The following is a 26605-nucleotide window of genomic DNA, read 5'->3' on the forward strand; positions in this document are numbered from 1 at the left end:
AGGTTACATGTTAGCAGTATCTAAATTGGTGGCTACAACATGAAATAATGCTTGTCTTTGGCTTTATATATCCCCTCCTTTTTGATCTTCCTCCATTTGAACCCTGAGATTTCTTGGTGTATACTGAGCTATGTATGCTCACTCTGCATTCTCATACTCCTTATACCTGTGCTCTTGTGTACTGAGTCAGAGTCCATAGAAAATGAAGTCCTCTTGAATTGTAGCCATTAGGCAAGAACACAGTATGACTGACTGTGACGGTTCCCCAGCGTCTTTGAAGTTACGCATTCATGCATGCAGTAGGAGTGAGGCCCACTGTGGTGATTCCTTGGATGTTTGTACTTGTGCATAGGAGACATCAAGTCTGGTTATCAAGTTGCATTGTCTGCTATTCTCCTCTTCACATGTTGCAGGGTTTATTTTAAAAGTCAAAGACATACTCAGCCAAGCTCCTTAGATTACTCCTGTAGTAGAACTGATTTTTAGGGAATCACCAGTGTGTTTGAGGCTTTGCAACTGACCTGAATAGGTAAGTCGTTTCTTCCTTACTACCTTTATAAACTTTATTTGTGAGTGAGTATAAATCAGACTTGTGGGAATCAGTTCTTTTTTGTACCATGTGGATCCTAGGGATGTAACTCGGGTTGTTGGGTGTGGTAGCAAGTGCCTTTACTTGTGAGCCCATAATCTTCTGGGGAAACAACTTGGTTTGTTTTTGGTAAGTCTCTTATGCAAATGTGAGCAAAGTGTTTTCCTGTCAACAGTGTGCAGTTGCTTGGTTAATAATATTCTCTACATACCTGGAGGGAAAGTGTGCTTCTTAGGAAGTTTCCCTTTGTAATTTCACATGAACTCTGCTAGTTCTTGAAAGCTAGGTCTGTTTTAGTCACTAACTGGTAAGCATTATAAGAGCGAGTGGAGGAGCTAGACATGCTGTCCTGCTGTGAGGGCTTGGCTTGAGAGTTTGGTGGAGACAGCGGGTGTAGGATACAGCTTTGCAGTGCATTCATGATGCTTGGGAAGGTGGGGAGACTTCAGAGATCCTGAATCACCACAGTAGTGACCATCAGCTGGCAGCAGCTGCTTTCCTTATATATACATAGCTAGTTATTCGGTCAACACTGGTGTAGAACTCTAGGCAGGTAGCAGGTTCGCGTTTACTATAGTGAGGATTTACCTTCAGATCTCAGCTCCCTACCTGGTACCTGGTGCTAATTCTGGGGACCCTGAGAGTCTCACTATACTGTGAACAAACACCCTAGAGCAGTGATTCTCAACCTCTGTGGGGTCCCATATCAGGTATTTACATTACCAATCATCGTAACAATAGCAAAATTAAATTATGAGGTAGTAAAGAAATAATTTTATGATTGGGAGTCACCGCAACATGAAAAAAAATGTATATGAAAGGATTTTAGCATTAGGATGGTTGAGAATCACTGCCCTAGAGGGAAAGCATGACCTAGGGTTTAAAGAAGGATGAGACCCGTTTCTGTGTAGAAAGCTGAGGCGGTAGTTTGGAGAGGATCTCTGAAAGGGGGCAGTGGAGGAGCAGATACCTGTTGGTGTCTTCAGAGAAGGTGATTTCTGAAGTCTGCGATGGAGATTGGAGCAACAATTAGAGGAAACCAGGTTGGCCCTTGGAAAGGACTTAATCATAAGCACAGGTGGTTACTTGGTCCAGATGTAGTTTAATCTTAATCCCACCAAGAACCATGAAAAAAGGTCAGACTGACTGATGGCCAGCCATTCAGGGCTTTGTAATGGAATAGGTCCAAGCACTGTTGTGTGGGTAATGTCTTTCGTATTTAGTAAAAATGGTACAGGTTGGAATAGTCAGAAATACTTTACTGACAGCCTAAGGACATTTGTTCTTATACCTTATGTCCTTTACATGATGATTTATATAAATAGTACGTGATCCAAGAGGAAAAAGCTCTTTAGAGATAAAGGTTCAAATAAGATATCCCATATTGGTTTTTTAGAAATAGAAAAATTAGCACTCTGGGGGTTTGAGAACTTGATCTTTTCTCTTTTCTGGGCTATTTCTTGACCTCATGGTTCAGTTTAGCACAGCCTCTGCGATTGATCTCTCACACCCAAGATGTTATCTTAGACCTTTATATTCTGTTTGGTTGCCAGTTGTGACTAAGTACTAGCTAAGAAACCTGCCTTAAAGCACAGGGTAGGGAAGACAGAGACCTGGGGTTTGATTCTTAGGAGGCTGAAACAAGTTAGTAAGTATGCTTGAGTACAGCTCAGCCCACTGGTGAGCCCCTACAAGCACAGCATCTTATGGGCCCAAGCCAGCAGTTATCTGGGGCTGAGAGAGCTACATATTCTTACTAAGCTGGAAAGGCAAGTTACTCTTCCCTAATGGGGGAGGAGAGATGTGGCCTCTTCTCTACAACTGTGCTTTTTATTAGTTTCTTTGTCATATTTGCAGATAAGTTTCATTTTCCTGTTTATAAAATCACAGTGTTACCATTCTGTGCTCCTTGGAGGATCCCTGTGATATGTGATTCTTTTCTTCAATAGAGGAAAAGTTTAAAGTTGTTTCAATTAACTTTATAGGAAACACTGCCTACATTGACAGGGAAAGAAATTTGCTTGGAACTGATTGATTACCAAAGGCAATGCATAGTGTCTGACTGCACATGTGGTACTTTAATGATCCTGGTACTCTGCTCCAAGAAATTCAAATTTATTTCAAACTCCATGAGGCGGATCTCTGGATTATCAGTAATGAAAGTTTCCTTGCGTGTGTTAGCTTGTCTTGTGGTCATGTTTGACACTGCTATCTTTATTTTTAACACCTTATTACATTATTCCTTTTTAAAAAATATATCAGTTACTGCCTGTGAAATCTTTTTTAGCCTGGAATTGTTTGGTGGGCATCAGAGGGCATAGATTTTTGAGAAGACTCATGGCATTTTTCAAATGTCTACTAGTTTCCCTCTGTTTCTTTTACAAGTCATTTCATTCCCCTAAAACTAGTCAGCAGCAGCTGGGGAAGGTTCCATGTGTGCTATGCGCTGGGTGGGCTCAGCTTGATGTGGACAACTAGACAACTTTGACTTCACAACAGTGTGGCTGTAGTTATTAGAATTCTAGAACGTTAAGTAGCAAAGATCAAATTGGCTATAGTGTTTCCCTCTCCCAGAACTCCTTCCTTTCCCCCTTCTCTGCTGAAGGTGGAATGTTGAGCTCCCTCATCTTTGCCATTCCAGGTCAGGCAGTGAAGTTGTGGGTGGCCATTGTAACTAAATTTGCGGAGGAAGGCCAGCATTTAGAATAACAAATACAATCAGACTAAATTAACTTTCTGTTTTCTGAAATCTGTTTCAGCAACTCTACCAGATCCTGACTGACTTTGATATCCGGTTTTATATGTATGAACTACTTAAAGTAAGTAGCATTTGTAGACAGTACTTTAAAAAAAAAAAAAAAAGCATATTCCTTTAAGTTTTTGAAAAGACAAAATTCAAGCAGAATATTTTCTGCTACCCAGAGAATCTATTGAGACCTAAACTTCTGATGAGAATTCTGTTGTGAAACCTCTTAGATTTTCTTTTCTTTTTTTTTTTCTTTTCTTTTCTTTCTTTTTTTTTTTTTTTTTAATTTCACTTTATGTGCATTGGTGTGAAGGTGTCAGATCCTCTGGAATGGAGTTACAGACAGTTGTGAACTGTCATGCGAGAGCTGAGAATTGAGCCGGGCCAGCTAAAAGAATAGCCAGTGCTTTTAACCACAGAGTCACCTCTCCAGCCCTCCTCACAGGTTTTCAGTAAAACTTAGAAGACTGGTCAAAAGCAGGACAGGGCCGTTATACAAAGATCACAACCCCCTACGCCTCTTGTTGGCTGTTGAAGTTTTCCTTTGCCAGTTAATTAATTCTAGTCTTCTATGTAGAAAGTCACTCACATAAAGACTTTAAAGATGGATTTCTACTGCTCGTAATCTCAGCGTTAGCCTGCTAAGTCTTTTTTAGATTCAAGTCTGCCTGACTGAGACAAAGTGGTCTGGGTTGGCCCCATTCATGTATCTTGTGATACGGGCTGGCGTTGCTGGAATAGTTGATTCCGTCTTTGAAATAGCAGTAAGAATGAAGACCTCAATGTGTAAACACTTCAACCTGACCCGTGCTGGTTTGCCAGCACCTGTTAACCAAAGTCAACCCTGTGGCCAGCCCTTGATTTCAAAGGGTGTAAAATGGTTATTATTTCTTGGTGGGAAAGTCATAAAGAGGGATGGGTACATAATTGGCAGCCTTTTTTGTTTTTGTTTGTTTTTTTGTTTGTTTTTTTTTATCAAACTGTCTTTTAACATCCTTTCTTATATGAGAAGATCTACCCCTCACCCCAAGTGCTAGTGCTCAATCTAGGGAGAAGTGATGGGTGGACCTTCTAAATTACTTAAAAGTACCAAGTACTATAAAAAAGAAAAATAGAAGCATTATCAACTGGCAAAAGAATATTTTCATTTGTCTAGGTGAACACTTGAGTAAAGCATTCTGAAAATGCTGCATGTACCTTTTAAGGTAATGAATCACTAATAACTTCATAAGAACTATGAGCTCATAGAAGTGCTTTATAAATACAGAATTGGCCAGGCATGGTGGCGTATGACTAACTCCTGGCACTGGGGAGATAGAGGCAGTGGGTCTCTTAAGTTTAATACAAGCCTAGTCTACATAGTACATTCCTGGCCAGCCAGAGCTACAAAGTGAGAACTCTCTCAAGTAATAATATAAATTATAGAGTATTACAAAAACTGTGGGGGGGGATTAGTGGTTGTAGATCTCAATTAAGAAAATTCCCAAGATGGGGTTTATGTGGGAACTGTGGAACATTGCTTGAACCAGGTTAGAGCAAGGCTGGACTTAGGGAGTGGAAGTTTAAAGACCTACTCCATGAAATGATTGCTTTTCCATAGAATTGTGCTTGAATGATCTGCCTGTTCCTGGAGCCACAAGTGGTGGGCTTGGGATTCACTCCATGTCTGTTGAGCTCCCTTTTTGTTGGAAAGGGTAGACTAGAGCTTGACCTGGTCCACCTTTTCTGTGTCTTCTCCAGACTAGAAGTCTAGTAGGAAGAGGTTTGCAGTCCTCCCAGAAAACCCCACACACATGCACCCTTGAGAGCCACTGCCCATTTCTCACAAGTGTTCATTTAGGTCAATATTTAGGTTTTGTGGATTTTAGTGAATGCCAGCTGGACAAAGAAACTAGCACAGCTGTCCTCAGTTCTGGGGCCCTGCTACTGTCTAGTGGTAGCAGTATTCTACCAGTTCCTGCTGATGAATGATCAGAAGGAATTTAAAGGTGTTTTAGGATCCCCGTAGGGTGTTTGGCCAGTGAGTACTGCCAAGAACTAATCACTGCTGCTTTTTCCCTCAGCCTTTGCTTCCGTGTGTCTTTCCCATCCCAGGTATTGTCTGGATTCTGTCTTTGACAAAGGCTGGGTAAAATGGCGGAAACAGCTGGAGGCTGTGTGTGACTGCTCGGTAACCGACCCCACCTCCAGGTTTCCTGTGATCTGGTTCAGATCCAGGGGCATTTGCCCACACGGAGCCTAGTTTTGTAAGGAAACTGCCAAGATGGGGCTTGAGTGAGAACTATGAAATGCTGATTAAGCAAAATGTCATTTAAAGAAGGCACAACAACACATTAGAATCTTGCTACAGCTGTTGTAAAGTAAATCTTGAATTTCTGTGATAGTAGACTTGGTATGTATAAACCTTCAGCCAAGTGTCCTTAGATCTATGGTAGCTGCTTAAGCAAAACCTAAGAGCTCTGTTCTCTGCTCATGTGATACTGATCACTTGCCAAGTGCTTAGTGGTCTTGCATAGCTGGTGGCTACTCTACTACACATAAAACAATGGACAAGGCTGGCAGAAAAATTATGGACATCCAGAAAGTGCTCTTAGGCTCCTTCTGTCTAGTATTCCCTTCTTTGGAGATTATATCTCACCTCTATCTCTAGGTTTTATATTGTCCACTCTCCAAATTCAAATTAAAATTGTCAAAGCTTGTCTGTTACTGTTGCTATAGAACAGGGAGCATGTTTTTTGGTATGCTGCTTGCTTGTCCTCTGTTTAAAAACCCTTCAGCATGAAGATGCCTGGTATGGTGTCCTTCTTAGTCTGCCACTGCAGGAGGTACTTGGTATCTAGAATTACTTTTATTGTCACAGCCTGAGTGACACAACTGATACCTAGACCGTAAGTAGATGCCATGTATTGTGCTGAATAGTCTTTAATACAGGAGGCCCCCACATGAAGAATTTTCTGGCCTCCTCAAACTTTCCTGTGCTTCTTAAGCCAAAGGGTCTAACTTTGGTGTTCACAAAGATGACCCATGGGGTGGGTGGGTGGGTGTGTGTAAAAGAAGATTTAAGAGCTGTGTGTGGGTAGGTGGGAGATATATTTTTTTATATATAAGCTGGATGTGGTAATCCCAACACTTAGTAGTGTGAGGCAGGAAAATATTGACTCTGAGGCCAGTCTGGGTGTGGAGAGTGGAGGGCAGCCTGACTGAACTGTGTAACAATAAAAAGGAAAAAGGCTTGTTAATCCAAGCTTAAAATTTTAAAGCAATGTTTCTTTAAAGGCAATATAAATATATTTTGATGTAATATAAATATAGATTATTTATAGTCTACATTTAAATAAATATATATAGAGAGAATGATCATTAAACACGTGACAGATAATGTTTCATCACTAATAAGAAAATACAAATCAGAAATACATTGAGCTACCTGAATAGCTGTAATTTAAAAAGGAACAGGCAGTGGTGTCACATGCCTTTAATCCCAGTACTTGGGAGGGAGAGGCCGGCGAAAACAACAACAACAAAAACCTGACAACTGTTGGTGAGAATGCGGAAAAACTGAACCATCTTGTGCTGGACTCGAAAAAACAGGCAGTTTCTTAAAAATTGTAAAGTTACCATGCAACAAGGCGCTTCTGCCCCTAAAAAATTTACCCCAGATAAATGGATACCTACCCTCCAGAATAACTTGAATATGATTGTTCATTGCAGCATTTGCTCTCCACAGCCAAAAGTAGAAACAACCATAGTAAGCTCATAAATGATTCAGTGTCAAAAATAAATAAGCTCAGTGAGAAAATTAGACAAAGTACTGTACTATTAGTAGTAATATCCAGCAGTAAGAACTCTCTAGATAGCAGGTCCACGGTGCCCAGGAGTAGCTTGGCATGGGCATTAACTAAAAACGAGCTCCAGGGAATTAATGGGCGTGCTGAAAAGCTCTACAACAACATGGTGGCATTGGTTACACAGCTCTCAATTTACTAAGGATCATTGGCTTTCAACACTTAAAAGACTTTTTTACTGATTATATTACAGGAAGTGATTTTCTCTCTTAGAATAGTAATAATAATTCTTAAATGCTGGCTCGAATTTTTATGTTTAAGAAAAATGTAAATGTAAACTCACATAGTTCACATAACTTAAGTCTGTCTGGTTAAAAGTTATCTTCAGGCCAGGCGGTGGTGGCGCACACCTTTAGTCCCAGCACTCTGGGAGGCAGAGGCAGGCAAATCTCTGAGTTCGAGGCCAGCCTGGACTACAAGAGCTAGTTCCAGGACAGGCACCAAAGCTACAGAGAAATCTTGTCTCGTGGGGAAAAAGTAAATATATTCATATGTCATTCATTTTTCATGCCCACATAGATTCTGAGGTCCCACACTCTGGCCTTTCATTCTCTCTTTTAAAGCAACCTTCATCATGATCATCATCAACAGCCCCCTTTCTACTGGCTACCAGCTGTAATGTCCCTGGAGAGCATCTTATTTTCTCTCTCCTTAAAGGCAGTAAGCTACCCTTTTTGAGACAATTCAAGGTAAAGTGTCACAAATAAAAATGTGTTTGCTGCCGGGCGCCTTTAATCCCAGCACTTGGGAGGCAGAGGCAGGCGGATCTCTGTGAGTTCGAGGCCAGCCTGGTCTACAAGATCTAGTTCCAGGACAGAAACCAAAAGCTACGGAGAAACCCTGTCTCGAAAAATCCAAAATAAATAAATAAATAAAAATGTGTTTGTCTTGGGGATGGTAGAGGGTTTGCTTACTTTTCTCTGCTTTTTTACCTTCTAGGCTCTGGATTACTGCCATAGCAAGGGAATCATGCACAGGGATGTGAAACCTCACAATGTCATGATAGATCACCAACAAAAAAAGGTACCAGTCCAGCCAGGTAGCACCATATCTTTGCTGAAGGCGTGGGGAAACCTCAGCATTGTCCAGTAGCACTGTGGTGTCTGTAGAGCGTAGATTTCTCCAGTAGGCTGAGTTGCTGTGACTTCTCTAGTCTCCACGAAGTACATGTGACCTTGGCTATGGTCACTGGTTTTATTTTGGTTTTTGTGTTCAGAGGACCTCAGGAAGAAACTATAGTAGTAGTTTCTGCTTTGCTTTTTAGTGACCATTAGACCAACCCTACTATCCCTAAAAAGTACACTTGGGTCTCTCCAACTCTGGTTGTTTTAGCCCGTGTTGGCTTAATGATCAAATAGAGCAGTTCCAGAGTAGGGCATGCACTTGAGTCCTTCAGTAGTGCCTGAGGCTTTAGAGCTGTGAATGATGGGAAATGTGTTCCACATGAAAGGAGCATGTGTTAGGAATATTTCCTAAGCGAGCTCTCTGACGATGCAAAAATTCCCAATCAAGCCAAATCAAAGCAAGCCGAATTAAGAAATATCCAGGCTTAATGGGAGATCTGCGCTCTCGGGTGGCCCCGAGGGGGAAACGGGAAGCCGCAGAAAAGCGACCCCCGGGAGGAAGAAAGGGGGACCACGTGTTCTTCTTTTGGGGGATCACTTAAGTACCCTGGGGAGTGGTCCTGACCCCACCCCCAGGGAGGGGTCAGGACCTGGCCTGCTGGGATTTGAAGTCCAGACCAGGCCTGGGGGCTGGGACCTAAGCTCCCAACTTAACAGCATGGTGACAGAAAAAAGGCTGAGTACTTTTGATTTGTAGAGTAAAAAACCAGGATAACTTTAAAAGGGGGAAAACTCAGAATATTTTTTAAAAAATAAATAAATAAATAAACTCAGAATATTCTAAGTACTCTGCTCCAGAAATGACCTCATCTACAGTTTCTGAAGTAGACTTTATGGGTACGCTACGTGTGGCCGAATACCTGTAGCAGAGATGTGGTGTGGCATCCTCAGACGTATGGGTGGGCATCTGGAAGTGCACCTCTCACATTGTTTGGTCTTTCTCATAGCTCCGACTGATTGACTGGGGTCTGGCGGAATTCTATCATCCTGCTCAGGAGTACAATGTTCGCGTGGCCTCGAGGTACTTCAAGGGACCAGAGCTCCTTGTCGACTATCAGGTGAATGTGTCAGTAAAGCTGCTCTGAACTGTTTTTATATTCTCTTAAGGAAAATCCTTAAGTATTTTATTTTATTTTTTTAAATATTTATTTATTTACTTATTGTGTATGTAATATTCTGTCTGTGTGTATGCCTACAGGCCAGCAGAGGGCACCAGACCCCCTTACAGATGGTTGTGAGCCTTCATGTGGTTGCTGGGAATTGAACTCAGGACCTTTGGAAGAGCAGGCAATGCTCTTAACCTCTGAGCCATCTCTCCAGCCCTAGTCAGTTTATTCTTATTATTATTATTCTACTCTAAAGGTTTTTCTCAGCTACATTAACAAAGAATTCATTATTTTTTTTTATGTGTATGTATGAGCATACTTGTGCTATAGCCCTCATGGGAAGGTCAGAAGACAACTTGGCAGGAGTTTGTGATCTCCGCCATATTGGTTCTTATAACCAAACTTAGGTTAGAGGCTTGACAGCTTTTTACTAGCTAAGTCTCTTGCTGGCTTTTTTCTTAATCTTAAGGGAAAGGAGTGACTTTTAGTTCTAAAGTAACTGCAGAAAGGCTGAGGATGGAGCTTAGTAGTAGATACTTGCCTAGTATGGATAAGGCTGTAGTGCCTCAAAAGCAAGGGCTAATCTTTAGATGTCAGATGAGTATGAGAAACTTGGGCTGATACATTGTTGACTTAATGACATTCTGCCTTCAGATGTATGATTACAGCTTGGACATGTGGAGCTTGGGCTGTATGTTAGCAAGCATGATATTCCGAAAGGAGCCATTCTTCCATGGGCAGGACAACTACGACCAGGTGAGCAGCTTCAGCCCTTGCTGGTTTGTCACAAATGCTAGGGAAATAGCCTCTGGGGCAGGGATGAGGTGTGGGGTGTTGCTCAGTGCACATAGGCTCTGTAAGCTAACGAGTTGTTCAGAATTATATGTGGGCATGAGGGCCCCAACCATGCAGAGACAGCCAATGCTGTCTGTGGTGGAAGTTCAAGATGGCTCTAAGAAGTAACGCAGCTCTTTGACAAAATCAGATTCTAGTCATTGATCAGCGTCCCCAAAGATATTAGCATCTAAATTATGTTAACCCTTTAAAAGCAGTGTAGACACTTCCATTCATGTGAGCTTTGTGTCCTTAAGTCTCTTTGTTTATTCTAGGCTGGGGTCTCTGTTAGGTCCATAGAGATTTGGGTGGTGTGGAATTTCCTGATTCCCAGACCTGGCACAGTGTCCTGGCAAGCTCATGGGAAGCTTTGTGCTTGGTGGTTTGGTTCAGTGTGTTCTGTGTTTCAGCTTGTTCGAATTGCCAAGGTTCTGGGGACAGATGAACTGTATGGGTATCTGAAGAAGTACCACATAGACCTAGATCCACACTTCAATGATATCTTGGGACAGTAAGTAAAAAAGGGGAGAGAGGGGGTAAGGGAGAGAGCAAGCATTTTGCTCTATTTCTGAAGTGGGAATATTACACGAAATCCAATTTCTCATTTATCCAATTTATTTATTGAGGTTGAGTCTCACTTCTGTGTAGACCAGAACTAGTTTTGAACTCACAGATATCTACCAACCATTGCCTCGCTTTGTCACCACCAGGCCTTACAGTTGATGGGGGGGTGGGGAGGCAGAAGCATAATGCTTACTCAGATGCAGATGTTTTAAATAGACCGAGCAGTTTCATGTCAGCGTGCTGTGGTTATACTGGGGTACCAGGCTGTACGTACACCAGCCTGTTCTAAAGTAGGTACTGAGAAGAATGAGCTTCAGCTGCTTCACAGAGAGCAGCATTCTAAGGGTTGGTTTGTGTTAGGTCTATTAGAGGAGGTTTTTCTTGTATTTAGTCTCAGAATACTAATGATGCGCTTTTTGTAGGCATTCACGGAAGCGTTGGGAAAATTTTATCCATAGTGAGAACAGACACCTTGTCAGCCCTGAGGCCCTAGATCTTCTCGACAAGCTCCTGCGGTACGACCATCAACAGAGACTGACTGCCAAAGAGGCCATGGAGCACCCATACTTCTGTGAGTGTCTCCCTTTATCTTTGGTGTCAGTCAGAAAACTAGGTATTTGGATTAGATCAACCTAGGAATTTGGCTTCAAGTCATTATTCTAGATCACTGAGACTAATTTACAGGTGATTTTACTAGTTCCTGGAGGTGTTTGCTTAATTCACTGTTAGTAATACCCCTGAGGCAATGCTCTCTACCCATTCCCATCATTCTGGACTTTTGTATACTGAGGTATCTAAGATTCTTGTTTGTTTTAGAGACAGGGTTTCTCTCTGTAACTTTCGGACCTGTCCTGGAACTCACTTTGTAGACCATGCTGACCTCGAACTCAATGAGATCCTTCTGTTTCTACCTTCTGAGTGCTGGGATTAAAGGCGTTTGACAGCACTGCCTGGCAAGATTTTTTTTTCCAAGTGTGAAAATATAATCAAAGATTATTTTTTTTCCCTTTAAAGAAATAAGTTAAAAATAGGAAGATCAGCTGGGTGGTGGCGATGCGCACCTTTAATCCCAGCACTTAGACAGAGGCAGGTGAATCTCTGAGTTCGAGGTCAGCCTGGTTTACAGAACAAGTTCTAAGACATCCAAGGCTACACAGTGAAACCCTGTCTCAAAATAAAGCAAACAGACAAAAAGGTAGTGGGATGACACTAATGGTTTCTAAAGGAAGCAGTATGTGAATAAGAGCAACCTGAAGTGAGCGCCAGGCTCTGACATTTCCCACAGCATGTCTGTGTGCCTCTTGCACTTGCTTGTGGTTTGAGTACATCTTTCCATTGAAAGTCTCACGTACTCTTCACCCATGTGGAGGCAGAGGTGACTCAGTCTAGTCATGGAAGGGGCTGTTCTTTGACCCCTTTGTGCGCTTTTCCTTTCCTTTTTTCCTTTGGAGTTTAGCTAATTCCTAGTAATTGTAATGAATATGAAGGACTAACTATGGTCTTAAACCTAGGACAGAAATTTAAAGCAAGTTGAAAGGGTCTTCTCTTTCAGCCTTCTCGTCTGCTTTCTCATTTCAATCACAAAGCTGTTTTTACTCTTCAAGTTAGGCCACTTTCAGGATACTAGTGTCGCCTGGTGTAGTGGCACACACCTGTAAACCAAGCACTCAGAGGCAGTCAGTGGAGTACATAATAAAACTCTGTCTTAAAACAACAACAGCAAATAGCCAGGCATGGTGATACATACCTGAGGATTGGGAAGACAGAGGCAGGTGGATCCCTGAGTTCGAGTCCAGCCTGGACTACAGAGTGAGTGTGAGTTCCATGAGATCTTGGGCTACCCTATCTGAAAAAACAAGCAAACAAACAAACAAACACAATAAAATAAAAAGCAGTACTGGTATAAACTCATGAGGCAAATGCGTACAGATTGCAAATTTGAGGCAATCTTAGATATATAGTTAGACCCTGTCTCTGAAATAATAACAAAAACAACCTGGTATTTCAGATAATTGTTTGATTGCTTTTCTAAATAAATTGAGTGTTTCACTCTGCTTAAAATTGATAGACTGCCACTGGCTCTTTTACTCACCCTTTTTATAACGTGCTCATTGTACATACTTTAAAGAATTTAAAGGCTAGGTATTATGTTGGTACGTAAAGAAGAAATAACAAGAAATTGGTGGTTAAGTTAGGGTCGCTGTGCCTTTCAGCGGCCAGGTCTGTATTTTTTTTTTTTTGGTTTTTCGAGACAGGGTTTCTCTGTAGCTTTGGTGCCTGTCCTGGAACTAGCTCTTGTAGACCAGGCTGGCCTCGAACTCACAGAGATCCACCTGCCTCTGCCTCCCAAGTGCTGGGATTAAAGGCGTGCGCCACCACCGCCCGGCCAGGTCTGTATTCTAAGGAAGCAGAATTACCTCCAAATAATTCCCTGCTGGGCATGACCACTACCCTGACTGAGCTGCAGCCTAAGGCTGAGTTCAGTGTTAGTTTGAGCAACAAATAAAATTTTCAGAAGTAGTTGAGGCTGTGACTTAGTAGAAGATGGATTGCCTAGCATGCATGAGACTGGGTGCTATTCCTTGCCTTGAGGACAGAAAGAAAAGGAGTCCATTCCTGATCCTGATGCCTGGTTCTTGTGTGACCTGAGTCCCTCATAAATGTCTGGCTTGGTGCATATTGAAGAGGAAAGGTAGGTGCTGACGTGTGAACCTGTGCTCCTCTCTTGCAGACCCTGTGGTGAAGGAGCAGTCCCAGCCTTGCCCAGAGAACGCCGTGCTTTCCAGTGGCCTCACCGCAGCACGATGAAGCCTGGAGAATCGACGGTAATGCGGCACTGATGCTTGCCAATAAAACCAACAACCAAACAAAAACTTGAAGGAAACTACAGTGTGATAAAAAGAAATTCTAATCATTCCTTCTAAAGGCAAAGAAGAGTAAAGACCTAAAGCCTGTCAAAAGCAAGAAACTCCCCAGTACTAGTCTGCAGGGAGCTGCGTTGTGCAGTGTGGCAGCGCATAGTGCAGGATCTGAGGGACTCTCCCTTTGGAATGCATGGGAGATGAGACGCTCGGAGTTGTTGTGCACGTACCTGCGTTTAACAGGATACCACTGTTGAATTAACCCGTTCGGTCAACAAGCTCTGAATATCTGACTTCCTATCTATTCCATTGTGGTCTGGTTTTCTTTTGTGAGAATTCAGGCTCAAGTTTTAGCAAAAGTCAGCAGTCTGTTCTGACACACCAGCCTCATTTACAAAAGAAAGAAAAGAAAAAGAAAAAAAAGATTAAAACAGTGACAGTATTTTTTTTAAGCTCTTTTACAAATTCATGTGTTATGTATTTTTTTATGACATGAGCTCTCCAGGAAATGTACCTCATTCCTGCAGTTTTCTTCTAAGTCTCTCCATTTGGAGGCAAACTGCAGTCACTCTCACCACGTCCTCTGTAGTGTCAGAAGAAGGCACTGTAAATCTTGACATGCCATGAACAGGTCCTAGGTGCATTAGAAGTTCCATGCTGTGTGCATAACTTGGGGCTCACCTTTATTGATTTGCCTAACTGTTGAATCTTGTTTCTTTTTTGAGTTTTCCCCCTGCCTTGTAAGGAAAACCTCACCATTTCTCAGCACAGCTTTGTGTGGGCACCTCCTTTAATGTACCACTCTAAAACAAAGACTACTTTTGTTCACAACCATAGCTGCAGCTGCAAAGTTAGTCTTCAGGCAGGTCAGGGAGGGAGGGAAATTTTCTATTAGGATTCATTCAGGAAAGACGTCACATGTACAAAAGGCATAACCCGCCACCTTCCCTCTTTTTAACCCTGTGACATGGTCTGGCTGCAATTGGGGATGGCATTTACAGCTCTGACAGGTCATACATGAATGTAATGGCAAAGAAGTCTGGCGTGCAGGCGCTTGCTTGTGGGCAAGGTTGTCCCATGACTCCTGCAACTGGCTGGAGCGGGGTGACCGGGGCTGGGGGAGGAGGGGGGGCTCCTGGAGCGAGGGTCGAAGCTTTATAGGTCCACTGTGCTAACCTCATGTTAGCAGAAAGAGGGAGATTTTGTTTGTTTTTTTGTTTTGTTTTTGTTTTTATAGGGCTGATTTCATTTGGGGGACTGGTCACTGACATGGTTTGTCACCTAGTCCCCTCTCCTTGGCTGCGGAGCCATGCCCTCAGTTCTGGAGACCTAACATGTTTGGGGTATAAACCACATCACACTTAGGGTTTCTTCATTAACTATTTAATAATGCCATACATTTTTATAAGGTTAGATTGTTTGTTTGAAACATCTGTTTACATTCCAAATTCCAATAAACTTGTATTGGTATTGGTAGCAGGTCCATCTCTAAATGCAGATTCTATTTTGTCGTTTGGTCTGTGAGAACTTAAAAGGCAAATTAACACTTTTCTTGGTAGTATGGAGTTGAGTTTATAGGTTAAAAAGTAAGATTCTGGGCCAGTGGCATGGCAGGTAAAGGCATTTGCTGCAAAGACTGATGCCCAGAGTTTAGTCCCCAAAATCTACACGGTGAAGGGGAGAGCCTGCTCCCACAAGCTGTCTTCTTCCCACATTTGCGCTGTGGCATGTAAACACACACAATAAATAAAGTTTTAAAATCTTTAAGAACCTTTATGAAGCCAAAGCCTTGCTGTGCAGTTAAGACTTTCATGCAGATCTGCCTCCTTGCATCAGCTTCTGTGTACCGATGTGCTATACATTTGTTCTTCCTGACTTGGAAACATGACATGGACGCCACTGAACCTGGGTTAACATGTCAAGCAGCAAACCTCAAGTGTTGGGGATACTATGGGATTTCTCGTGTGCCCTTTGGTTGTCCAGGGAATGTGTTACTGTATGTTTTTTCTGTTTTCTAACTTCATCGCCTTGATTACCCATGCTTCTCTCTTTAAATTGTTCAAAAGTCTGTTGGGGAGTCTCAATTGAGCAGTAACCAACCCCACCTCTTTGTCCTGGGTCCTCCAGAGACAGTGAAAACTTCTGTGAGAAGAGTTGGCCATGTTCCCCTGACCCTCCTCTTTGGGGTGCTCTAGGAGAGAGGTCCTTGATAACAGCTCAGTGGGGCGTGTCCTTTGTATGCAGCAGTGCCTGTATTTTACCTCTCTTCCCCCTTACTGTGGAACATCCTTGGGCTTAATGCTTGCTCCCTCTGGATCTGCACTCTGCCTAGTTTCCCAAGTTGCAGTGAATCTAGTAGCCCTCTCACCTGTCTCCAAACCTATCTTGATCCAGGTGTACCTGGGTCCAGCCCCTAGAGTTTGGAGAGTTTTAAAGTGTGTGTGTGTGTGCGCGCGCACACACATGAGAAAGAGAGTTGCATTCAGACTAAACTGGTAAATTTACCCAGTCAGTTTCCTTCACGGGAATACATACATCTTAAACTCATCTCAGTAATTTTCTTTTGTTTCATTACCTTATAACAAGTTAAAAGTGCCTATGACAAGGACTTAATTATTTCCTAATGAAAAGCAAAAACACAACAAACCGTGGGGAACAGGGTAGTGTTGCACTGTCATCTCAGGTACTGCCTGTGTTCAAGACCGGCACCTGGTGTACTGAGAAGAGGCTCCAGCCCCAGGGCTGACTCCAGCTCACTGTCTCCTTGGTATCCACAAGGAGCGTGACCTCAAGGTTGCCTGGGCTGAGAAAGCCATGCTGAGAATGGTACTAAGAAGTGTGTTGGTAGCAGTTCGTTCTTTTCGGCCGCCACTCAATTGAACCTGGCTCCTGTCCCTGTTGTGGGTGGCTGGGTAGAAGCCATTGCCTGTGTAAAGAGAGCATGTGTTACTGAGGCCTGGTATGGAGCAGAGTGCCCTGCCGGGCCTCCTCATGAACCTTCCTCTTAACATGTCCATGCCCACCTGGCTTAGGGCACATGGGTCCTCTCGCAGAAAAGAAGTAATCTCAGGCTGACTGCTGAGAGAAAGGAGCTGGGGGTCCCGGAGGCTTAGGGAGGTGGCTGGGTGGTGGGATGCAGGTGAAAGAAAAGGATCCAGTAAGAAAAATATAAAGGTAGGCTTTGAACAGCTCATACTTCCTGAGAATGAAACTAGGGGTCACTAAGCTCCTGTGACAAATGTGCCGGGAGAGGATACTGCCCCTGGCTTGGTTCCAGTGGCCCTTGAGAGGTGGTTGGCAGGGGCCTTGGTCTGTACCTACTCAGGGAAACAACCTAGGTTCTCCAGGATCATGGCTGCTATGTCAGCACAGCTTCGGGACAGGAACAATGGGAAGAATTTATGTGTATTGGGGTCAGTGTAGGAGTGTTTCCTTGAATGTCAGTTCAGATTCCCAAACACTCTGAGGCAGTCTCCCTCTTGCGCATGAGTGAGTGGATAAGAGCTGCGGGGAGAGGTGCTTGCAGAATGCCATCCCTTCTGAAAGCAAAAGCAAGCAGATCTTGTGAGTTTGTTGGGGAGTTTAAAAAATTAAAACTGGCCGGGCGGTGGTGGCGCACGCCTTTAATCCCAGCACTTGGGAGGCAGAGGCAGGCGGATCTCTGTGAGTTCGAGACCAGCCTGGTCTACAAGAGCTAGTTCCAGGACAGGCTCCAAAACCACAGAGAAACCCTGTCTCGAAAAACCAAAAAAAAAAAAAAAAAAAAAAAAAATTAAAACTGGTGTGTCCTGCCTTTAAAACACAAATTCCAGTGTATGGATGATGAGAAGGGAGGTGGCTAGGAGCACTTGCTTTTGCGCTGGGGGGTGGCGATCTTTGTCATAGAAGCTGGCAAGATTGGATTATGCAACTGATGCATACTTTTGTGTCAATACTCAACAATGTGCTACAAATGTGACACTTAACCCTGAACTGCATGTATTGGGGATTTTAAAAAGAAAAACAACAAAAAAACAAACTTTGAATCAATAAATTTAAGTTTTTCACTTGCTGGCTCTTCTTGCTGTAAATGGTAACTAAGAGTTTGGGGCAGAAATCTTGCTATCCAGAGGCAAGCTTGGATGATCTTGAAGAACCAAGGAGCCTTCTGTTTGCAGGAAGACTGCGCTGCCTGTGTTGTTGGTGACTCTTCCACATGAACACTGCAGCCCCAGTTCCACCGTGTAGCCCTAGATGACTGACATGGGCTGCCATGTCAGCAATGAATGCCTCATCTTCCCAACTAGGAGACAAACAGTTGCTGGGACCTTAGCTTGCCTTCCCTGTCTTGGGGGAGGGGGAAGCACCAGCATATACTTGGAGCTTCGAAGACATACATGGTGGCCGAGGCCATCAGTTTGCTGTGATCACTTTAGGAGTGGGACTGGAGTGTTGTAGATTTGTTCTCTAGTTTCTCAATGGCATCGCTCAAGGCCCCTGCTTCTCAAGACTGACTGGTTTTGTTACCTGACTTTAACCTTGGGACCCAGGCTTGGGTGTTTGTGAAAATCTCTCCCTACCACTCCTTGTGGGCCTGTACCATCATTTGGCTGGAGGTAGGGGTCTTGCATGGTCGTGCTTTTATCCCTGACTGATCGCTCTGGATTGGAACCTGGGACAAAAGCTGAAGAACTTGGGTGGAATGTAATAATTTCTTTTTTTTTTTTTTTTTTTTTTTTTTTGGTGGAATGTAATTTCTTAACATGGATGGGCAGCTTTTCCCACCTATTGAGCAGGAGAAAGAAACTTTCCCCCGAGGGAAGTTTCCACAGAGTGACTGAGAGCTTACTGGATGCTTCATTGTGGTCTCTAGAATCTAGTCACCGACTTTACCATGATGGGTATGAAAGGCCATCCCAGACAGCTAGCTGCTTGCAGAGGCAGGTTGACCATCATTTGAGCCCGCCTGCTGCCCTTCGATGAGTGGATTCAGCCCTTTCCCAGAATAAATACCAAGTCCTTGGCTTCTTAGACTCGGTACCCTCAGAGATTGTGTAAGGTCTGAGACCCTGGAGCTGGACCTCCTGTCTGGCTTGTGGGACGGTCACTAGGCATTTGCATCAGCACCTGAACTTGAAGGATAGGGCAAGAGACATGACCGTGACATAATATGGCCAGAGTTCCTCTCCAGAAAGCAGGCCAATGACTGCCTCTAGAGTGTCAAAGAGCAGGAAGAGGACACTCCAGGGCCTGTGCTTGTGCAGCCGGTGTCCCATCGAGTGGAGAAGACAAGTTTGTACCCTGTCCCAGGTGGCCTGCCTCTCACTCTGGCTCTGATTGATTAATGCCCTCTTTCCCCTCCTCCCATCTCTCCCCAGGTCTGTTGCGGTTCCTCATACTTTTCCATAAGCAGAACAAGAGCAAAATCAAACGTCTTAACGCGTGTAGCGAGATCACGTCCCGAGAGCAGACACACAATGGTGGCAGGCTTGGCGAGCACGAACTAGACCACCTGAAGGGCAGCCCACCACCGTAAATCAGACCTCACTTCCGAATGTAAAAGGTTCACATGCCTTTGGCTTCCTGTTGACTTCCTCCCGACCCAGAAAGCATGGGAAATGTGAAGGGTATGCAAAAGTGGTTGTTGGTTACTGTTGCTCCCCGTGCCCTTGGCGCATCCCATGGCTGCCTGTTGCTCCAGCAGATCCCAAGGACTAGCTGACCACAGACTCCACAGACGGGATGGGCAGTGTATGGCATGATGGGCAGTTACATATTATTATTTTAAAAGTATATATTATTGAATAAAATGTTTTAAAAGAAGTGGATGTAGAGTTTTCAGTATGGAAGGGGCCATTGGCCAAGACCAGAGGACAATTACCACGCTCTAACTAGAGGGAAGCAGGGTGGGCAGGGCCTGTGTCAGAGTGGCGTGAGCAGCCTGGGTCGCTGCATAGGCCGGGAGAGCTGGGCCTTGCCTTGATGCATTCCCCATTGTTCACTCTCACCCCTTCCACAGGAGTGGCTCAGCATGGCCTCCATGGTTACTTCAGGAAGAGGCTGTAAGTCACCCTTTACTGTTTCTTTAGAGCTCATGCCTCAACTTTTTTTTTTTTTTTTTTTTTTTTTTTTTTTTGGTTTTTCGAGACAGGGTTTCTCTGTGGCTTTGGAGCCTGTCCTGGAACTAGCTCTTGTAGACCAGGTTGGTCTCGAACTCACAGAGATCCGCCTGCCTCTGCCTCCCGAGTGCTGGGATTAAAGGCGTACGCCACCATCGCCCAGCTTTTTTTTTTTTTTTTTTTTCTGAGACAGGGTTCCTCTGTGTAACAGCCCTGGCTGTCCTGGAACTAGCTCTTGAAGACCAGGCTGGCTGGCCTCAACCTCACAGAGGCCTGCCTCTGCCTCCCGAGTGCTGGGAGTAAAGGTGTGCGCCACCACTGCTACTATGCCTCAACATTTTATTCTGTCACTCAGTCATACGCACTCCCTCCTGAAGAAATGCTTCAAGTCTTAGAGGCAGGTTAAATCTGCTATCCAATGGGAGGGAGGGGATCAAAGCCAAAGATGTTTTTCATCCCGTCCTGGGACCACCTCAGGAAAGGTCGGGAAAGCCTGTGTGCACGTGCGCACACAGAGGCTTCACACACACACAAACACGCACACATACATTGGAAGCAGCCATTATTAACAGGAAACAAAGCCAGTTTAGAGTGCTCTTTCCTCTCATTGATCCTAGAACAGCTGTGCGGGGGGAGTAAAAACAAGTGAACACAGCTGGAGTTTGTGACCAACCTCTGGCCACTAATCATTCTCATACTGCCTGTAGAGCTCAGAGACATGGGCAGTTTGAAGCAGGCAGTAGGTTGGGGTGTAGGCTTGCTCTTCACAAGGGCCACTTTCTCTGCACCCTTCTGCCTCTTGTTTTGAGTGGCCGTGTGAATCCAAGTGTGAACACTCACAGTATTCAAGTGGTTATGCGGAAAGAATATGCCAGCTCCTGCGGGGCCATCGTGGACCCACTATGTCAGATCCAGTCAGTTCTCCAGGTGTGAGAGCTTGACACTCCCCATCCCGCCCCACCCCACCCCACCACTGGACACCACTGACCAGTGGACTCAAGCACCTTGCCTTGGTTTCTCCTCCCACTACTGTCTCCTAGAGTGCTTTTCAATCAAGGCTCCAGAAGTTCCATTGGTATCCCAGCATCAGTGACACACTCACGAATCCCATTGGTATTCCAGCATCAATGACACACTCACGAATCCCATTGGTATCCCAGCATCAATGGCACACTCACGAATCCCATTGGTATCCCAGCATCAATGGCACACTCACGAATCCCATTGGTATCCCAGCATCAATGGCACACTCACGAATCCCATTGGTATCCCAGCATCAGTGACACACTCACGAATCCCATTGGTATCCCAGCATCAGTGACACACTCACGAATCCCATTGGTATCCCAGCATCAGTGACACACTCACGAATCCCATTGGTATCCCAGCATCAGTGACACACTCACGAATCCCATTGTTATCCCATCAACAATGACACACTCACGAATCCCATTGGTATTCCAGCATCAATGGCACACTCACGAATCCCATTGGTATCCCGGCATCAATGACACTCGCTCTTGCAATGTTCACAATGGGTATGTGCTGTCAGCACAGGCCTGTCTGCAGTTAAGGCCCTGTGCAGATGTGGAGGGTCTCTGCTGGACAGATTCACAGGTAGGGACGTGGAGATCCCTTCATGCTCACAAAGAGCTGGGAAAGCTAGCTTGGTTTCTCCTCCTTTTTAGCCCCAGCTCTCCTTCCCTTCCCAGCATAGAAGTCTTGCTTTTTAGAAATGCCTGACCTATCAGATACTCTTGGGTTTGGGGCGTGGCTGGAGAGGAAAGAGAAGGAGGAGTCTTCACTTTGGTTTTGCCTTTGAGAAAAGGACATGGAGCCTGCTAACCTGAGAACCCATGGAGCCCCTCCACCACAAGCACGGGCCGTCAGAGGACCTTACATCATCAGTAGTCCTGTGTGTCTTTCCTGACAGGTTAGCATGCTTGTAGTAAGCAAATGACATCCAAGTTAATACTTTTTTTTTTTTTTTTTTTTTTTTTTTTTTTTTTTTTTTGGTTTTTCGAGACAGGGTTTTGCTGTGGTTTTGGAGCCTGTCCTGGACCTAGCTCTTGTAGACCAGGCTGGTCTCGAACTCACAGAGATCCGCCTGCCTCTGCCTCCCAAGTGCTGGGATTAAAGGCGTGCGCCACCACCGCCCGGCCCCAAGTTAATACTTAAAGCCCCTTTAAACCATATTAACCGTTACTCAGTTTGATCTGTTTTTTTTTTCATGTTCCTATACATCCTTACTATCCTCTAAAACTTATAGCGACTTTCAATCATGCAAATGTAAGAAAATGTTATATTCTTTTTCTAAAACATTTCCGGTTGAGAGCAAGACTCTGAGTCAGCATGCACACATCTGCCTCACCTCTCTCCACGGCTTCGGGGTGTTCCACTGTGTGATATGCCACGGTTAAAACAATTCCTTCAGAAACTAGCGACTGGTTCTGGTTTTTCAGAATTGCTGAGTAGGCAAATCTGCTCCACATTTGTAGATGGGCCATACGTAGGATAAAAATTACTTTTTAAAGGGGGATAGTTAAACTTTCCCTTCCAAAAATTTTATTATGTGTGTCTGTGCATACATGGTGGGATGGGGGTGGGGCCGTGGCAGAGCAGGGGGACAGTGACCAGAGGGCCAGGAGGTGGAGAAGATGGACTATCCTTCTCAGAATGAAGTTTCTTTTTTTCGGGCTCTTAACACAAGGTTCCTCTGGGATGCACTGTGCTGAAAAGCCAGACTCAAAAGGCAGCATTCCAAATGATACCATTTAAGGAGGGATGGAGAGATCACAGTTGTCGGAGTGCAGTGTGGCCTCTGGGGGTTAGCATCTTTTCCTTTTGGGGTGCTGTAGCATAGATGTGATGTTACACAAGCCACCTTTGTCATAAGTTACCCACCGTAAAGGGTTCATCCTTCTGCTGATAAACTTGGAAGTATTTTTAAAAATCATCACACACAGGGGCCCAACAGAGTCCCACGTGGTCTTCCTGCTCAGGTTAGCTGAAACTTTGGCAGTAGCCCAGGTCTCTGTCCTTCATCTGCCCTCTTAGGCTCTCAGAGTTCAGGGCACTCCCCTGCTTCCGCTCTGACTAAAGTGCATAGCTGCTCATCTCACTACTGAGCCAGACCATCACCCCAGTGGCAGAGAGAGGTGGAGAGGAAGCTCTGCATGCCACTTTAGTGCCTCCCTGTGGGTCCCAGGGACAGGTGCTCTGGGAGAATTTCTAGACAAGGCTGACCTGGATACCTGCTGCCCCCTGCGTGTTAGCTGCTGACCAGACCTTGTGCACTGAAAAGGATGTGTACAGCCACTGATGCTTGAAATGATACCTTGGTTATTAAATATGTACATTTAAAATCTAGTTTGTGTCGTGTGCGTATAGGTATGCACACACAAGTAGTTTGTGTGTGTGTGTGTGTGTGTGTGTGTGTATGCACGCGCGTGCGTGCATGTTTGGAGGTCAAGATACAGTGTCTTCCTCAGGCACTCTCCATCTTAATTTTTGGCACAGGTTCTCTCACTGAAGCTAGAGCTCTCATATTTGGTTAGACTGGCTAGCCAGCAAGCCCCGGGGACTCTCCTGTCTCCACCACCCTGCTGGAATTACATGTGTGATTTAAACGTGGGCTCTGGAGGATCAGACTCGGCCCTTATGTGTATGTGGAAAGCACTGTACCAATTGAGTCACCTCCCCGGCCCTCTGAATTGTGTACTTACGACTGCTTGTCATTCTTGTTTCATAGCGACAAACAAGCTGAAACTGACACCTTTTTAAAACTTCCCTGGGTCAGTACATTAAAAACTTAACGGATGTCAGATGTGGTGGCGCATGTCTTTAATCCCAGCACTTGGACCAGAGGCAGGTGGATCTCTGTGAGTTTGAGGCTAGCCTGGTCTACATAGCGAGCGCCAGGAAAGGTTTCAGGCAGCCAGGTCTATGTAGAGAGACCTTGTGTTTTTTTGTTTTTTTTTTTAAGATTTTTATTTATTATGTATATAGGTTTCTTCCTTCATGTGTCCTGCAGTACAGAAGAGGACACCAGATCTTATTACAGATGGTTGTGAGCCACCATGTGGTTGCTGGGAATTGAACTCAGGACCTCTGGAAGAGCAGCCAGTGCTCTATTCCTCTGAGCCATCTCTCCAGCCACCGAGACCCTGTGTTTTATCATCATTATCCTTATTATTATTTTGTTTGTTTGTTTATTTATTTATTTTTGGTTTTTTGAGACAAAGTTTCTCTGTAGTTTTGGTACCTATCCTGGAACTAGTTCTTGTAGACCAGGCTGGCCTCAAACTCACAGAGATCCTCCTGCCTCTGCTTCCCGAGTTCTGGGATTAAAGGCGTGCGCCACCACCGCCCAGCTATTATTATTATTATTATTATTATTATTATTATTATTGTTTTTTTGAGACAGGGCTCCTCTGTGTAACAGCCCTGGTTGTCCTGAAACTCACTCTGTAGACCAGGCTGTCCTGGAACTCACAGAGATCTGCTTGCCTCTGCCTCTTGAGTGCTGGGATTAAAGGTGTGTGACCCCATGACCAACCCGAGAGACCCTGTCTTTAAAAAAAGTTTACTGGGTAATGTAGGGCATAGTGGTATGCAGCTATAGCTCTGGCACTCAGGAAGCTGATTTGATGCAGGAAGATTGAGAGTTTGAGGTCAGCCTGGGGTGTAGTGAGACCCTGTTCTAAGAAACAAACAACACTTTTAGAAAGCCTTTAGTGGGTTAATCAGCTGCCATGTCCATGCATGGCTTCAGGAACTTGGGCCTGACTAGGGTGTTGAGGGAATGAAGGAATGACAGACACAGACAGAAAGTCGAGATGGGTGGACCAGGCTCTCTGCTGGAGAAACCACAGCGACCTGAAGCTCAGCATATCCGTATGCGGTTGGATAGGGAGGTAGGATTGTTGCCTACAACTGACAAGGGGATTTAGGAGTTACTACAGATAGGTAGGGTTTATGTATACAGCTGCATCAAGGATACGGGCTTAGCTTAGGTTGGTAGAAATGGTCTCTGTGAGGGAGCAGTCTTCAGGGTGTAAATATCCAGGGGTAGGAAGCTATGATGGACATGTTCGCACACACTCTCAGCATCTGCTCTGGGACCAGAGGAAGGCTTCACCATTCCTTCATGGATCTGAGGCTCTGGGATCCTTGATGGCTGTGCTGTGTCCACAGCACACATTCACTCAGGACTTTATTCATTTGAATCCCTGTCCTGAAAAACAAAAACAAAAAAATTCTATCTCCCAGAGGACCGGAGTTCAATTCCCAGCACCCACATCAGCTGACTCATAACTACCTATAACACCAGCTCCAGGGGATCAAATGCCTCTTTGGCCTCTATAATGGAAATGCCATTGAGGCTGTAAAATTCAGTATAAAGACTGTACCACCTGTCAAATTAAAATAAAGTCCTAATGCATCAAAGTCCATAGTTCTGGGACAGTTTCTAAGTGTACTAACCTTGTTTTTTGACTTCTGTAGCTCTGCTTCAGGCTAACTGTTCTGGTTAATTGAAGAATGCTAAGAATGTTTTGGTCTTGTTTTGTAATGACTATGTCATGGACCCACACACACCAATTAAGACCACAACAGAACCAGTATCTGATGCAAATGCATTGGGGTTTATTGATTACAAGGTGCACGCCTTTGATTCCAGTTCTTGGGAGATAGAGGCAGGTGGATCTCCGTGAGATCAGACAGTTATAAGCTGCCATGTGGGTGCTAAGAATTGAACCCAGGTCCTCCAGAAGAGCAGCTGGTGCTCTTAACCACTGAGCCATCGCTTCAGCCCCCATATATTGTATTTTATACAATAAAATTAATATTTTTTACTGTATGTAGAAATTCTACCTGGAGTGTTCAAAGCTTTGATGTGAGGACTAAGTAAGTTAATACAGGGTAAGTCATTTCATACACTTGTCACACAGGGGTTTGTAACTATGATGATAAAAATTGCTAAAATGTTTGCATTTGCACAAACTCTGTTGTGTGCCAGAACACATAACAGAAGCCTTGAATGCACAACATACCACCGAGGAAGACGCTCAGAGGCAGGGGAAATCTCCCACATTTGAGAATTCCTTCTACTTGAAATACCAGTTTATGTTTTTCCTAAAATGTTCCAGGAATTGACGCATGTTTAAAAAAATCAGCTGTTGGTTCAACTCAACCAATCTAATTTTGTTTTTTATTAATTTCTGCTTTTATCTCAATGTTTAGGCTTTCTTGTTTTCTATCCAATGCATTTAAGGCGATACATTTCGCCCAGAATATTGCTTTGACAGCATCTTCTTCACCATTGACCTGATAATTAAAGGTGATGATGTAAATAAGGCGTTCAATACTCTCTGTGAGTCCTGGATGTCCTGGAGCTTGTTATGTAGACCAGGCTGGCCTCGAATTCAGAGCTCCTTCTGCTTCTGCTGGGATTAAATCCCGCGCTAGGATTAAATAATGGCGCCACCACTCCAGGGAACATTTGTCATTCACAGAAAGCCGCCTGCCTCACTCGGTCCGCCCTACAGGGGCGGGGCCTGACGTGACCCCGTCCCCTACACGCCAGCCCGGTTCCCATGACACTACGCCGCACTGTCAACACGTGCGGTGAACTCGATGTCTCCTTCCGCTGTGAGGAACCAAGTCTGGACTGCGGCGGGGAGAGGAGGGAAATAGTCCCTTGGCAACCAAGTTCCGCTCCCGCGGAGGCAGGAAGGAGCGGTCTTAAGGGCAGAAGAAACCGGAAGCCGCTCGTCCTGCGGCGGGACTGGGCGATGCGCCTCCGGGAGGCGGGCTCAGGGGTGCGGAGGGATCCGCG

At 44.6% G+C, this 26605-nt stretch overlaps 1 protein-coding gene across 2 annotated transcripts in view; it reads left to right on the forward strand.

The window, feature by feature from the left end:
- Csnk2a2 (casein kinase 2 alpha 2) overlaps positions 1-19464 on the forward strand; it is a 40495-nt gene extending 21031 nt beyond the window's left edge. For both annotated transcript variants that reach the window (XM_057753578.1, XM_057753579.1), the window contains 8 exons: positions 3349-3408; positions 8120-8203; positions 9252-9362; positions 10065-10166; positions 10655-10755; positions 11231-11379; positions 13540-13633; positions 19027-19464. In XM_057753578.1, the coding sequence (XP_057609561.1) occupies positions 3349-3408; positions 8120-8203; positions 9252-9362; positions 10065-10166; positions 10655-10755; positions 11231-11379; positions 13540-13616 (684 nt within the window). In that variant the 3' untranslated portion in view covers positions 13617-13633; positions 19027-19464. The remainder of the gene's footprint in view (positions 1-3348; positions 3409-8119; positions 8204-9251; positions 9363-10064; positions 10167-10654; positions 10756-11230; positions 11380-13539; positions 13634-19026) is intronic.
- The last annotated feature ends 7141 nt before the right edge of the window (positions 19465-26605 follow it).

The sequence above is a fragment of the Chionomys nivalis genome, chromosome 21, assembly GCF_950005125.1.
Source record: "Chionomys nivalis chromosome 21, mChiNiv1.1, whole genome shotgun sequence".
NCBI classification, from domain to species: domain Eukaryota; kingdom Metazoa; phylum Chordata; class Mammalia; order Rodentia; family Cricetidae; genus Chionomys; species Chionomys nivalis.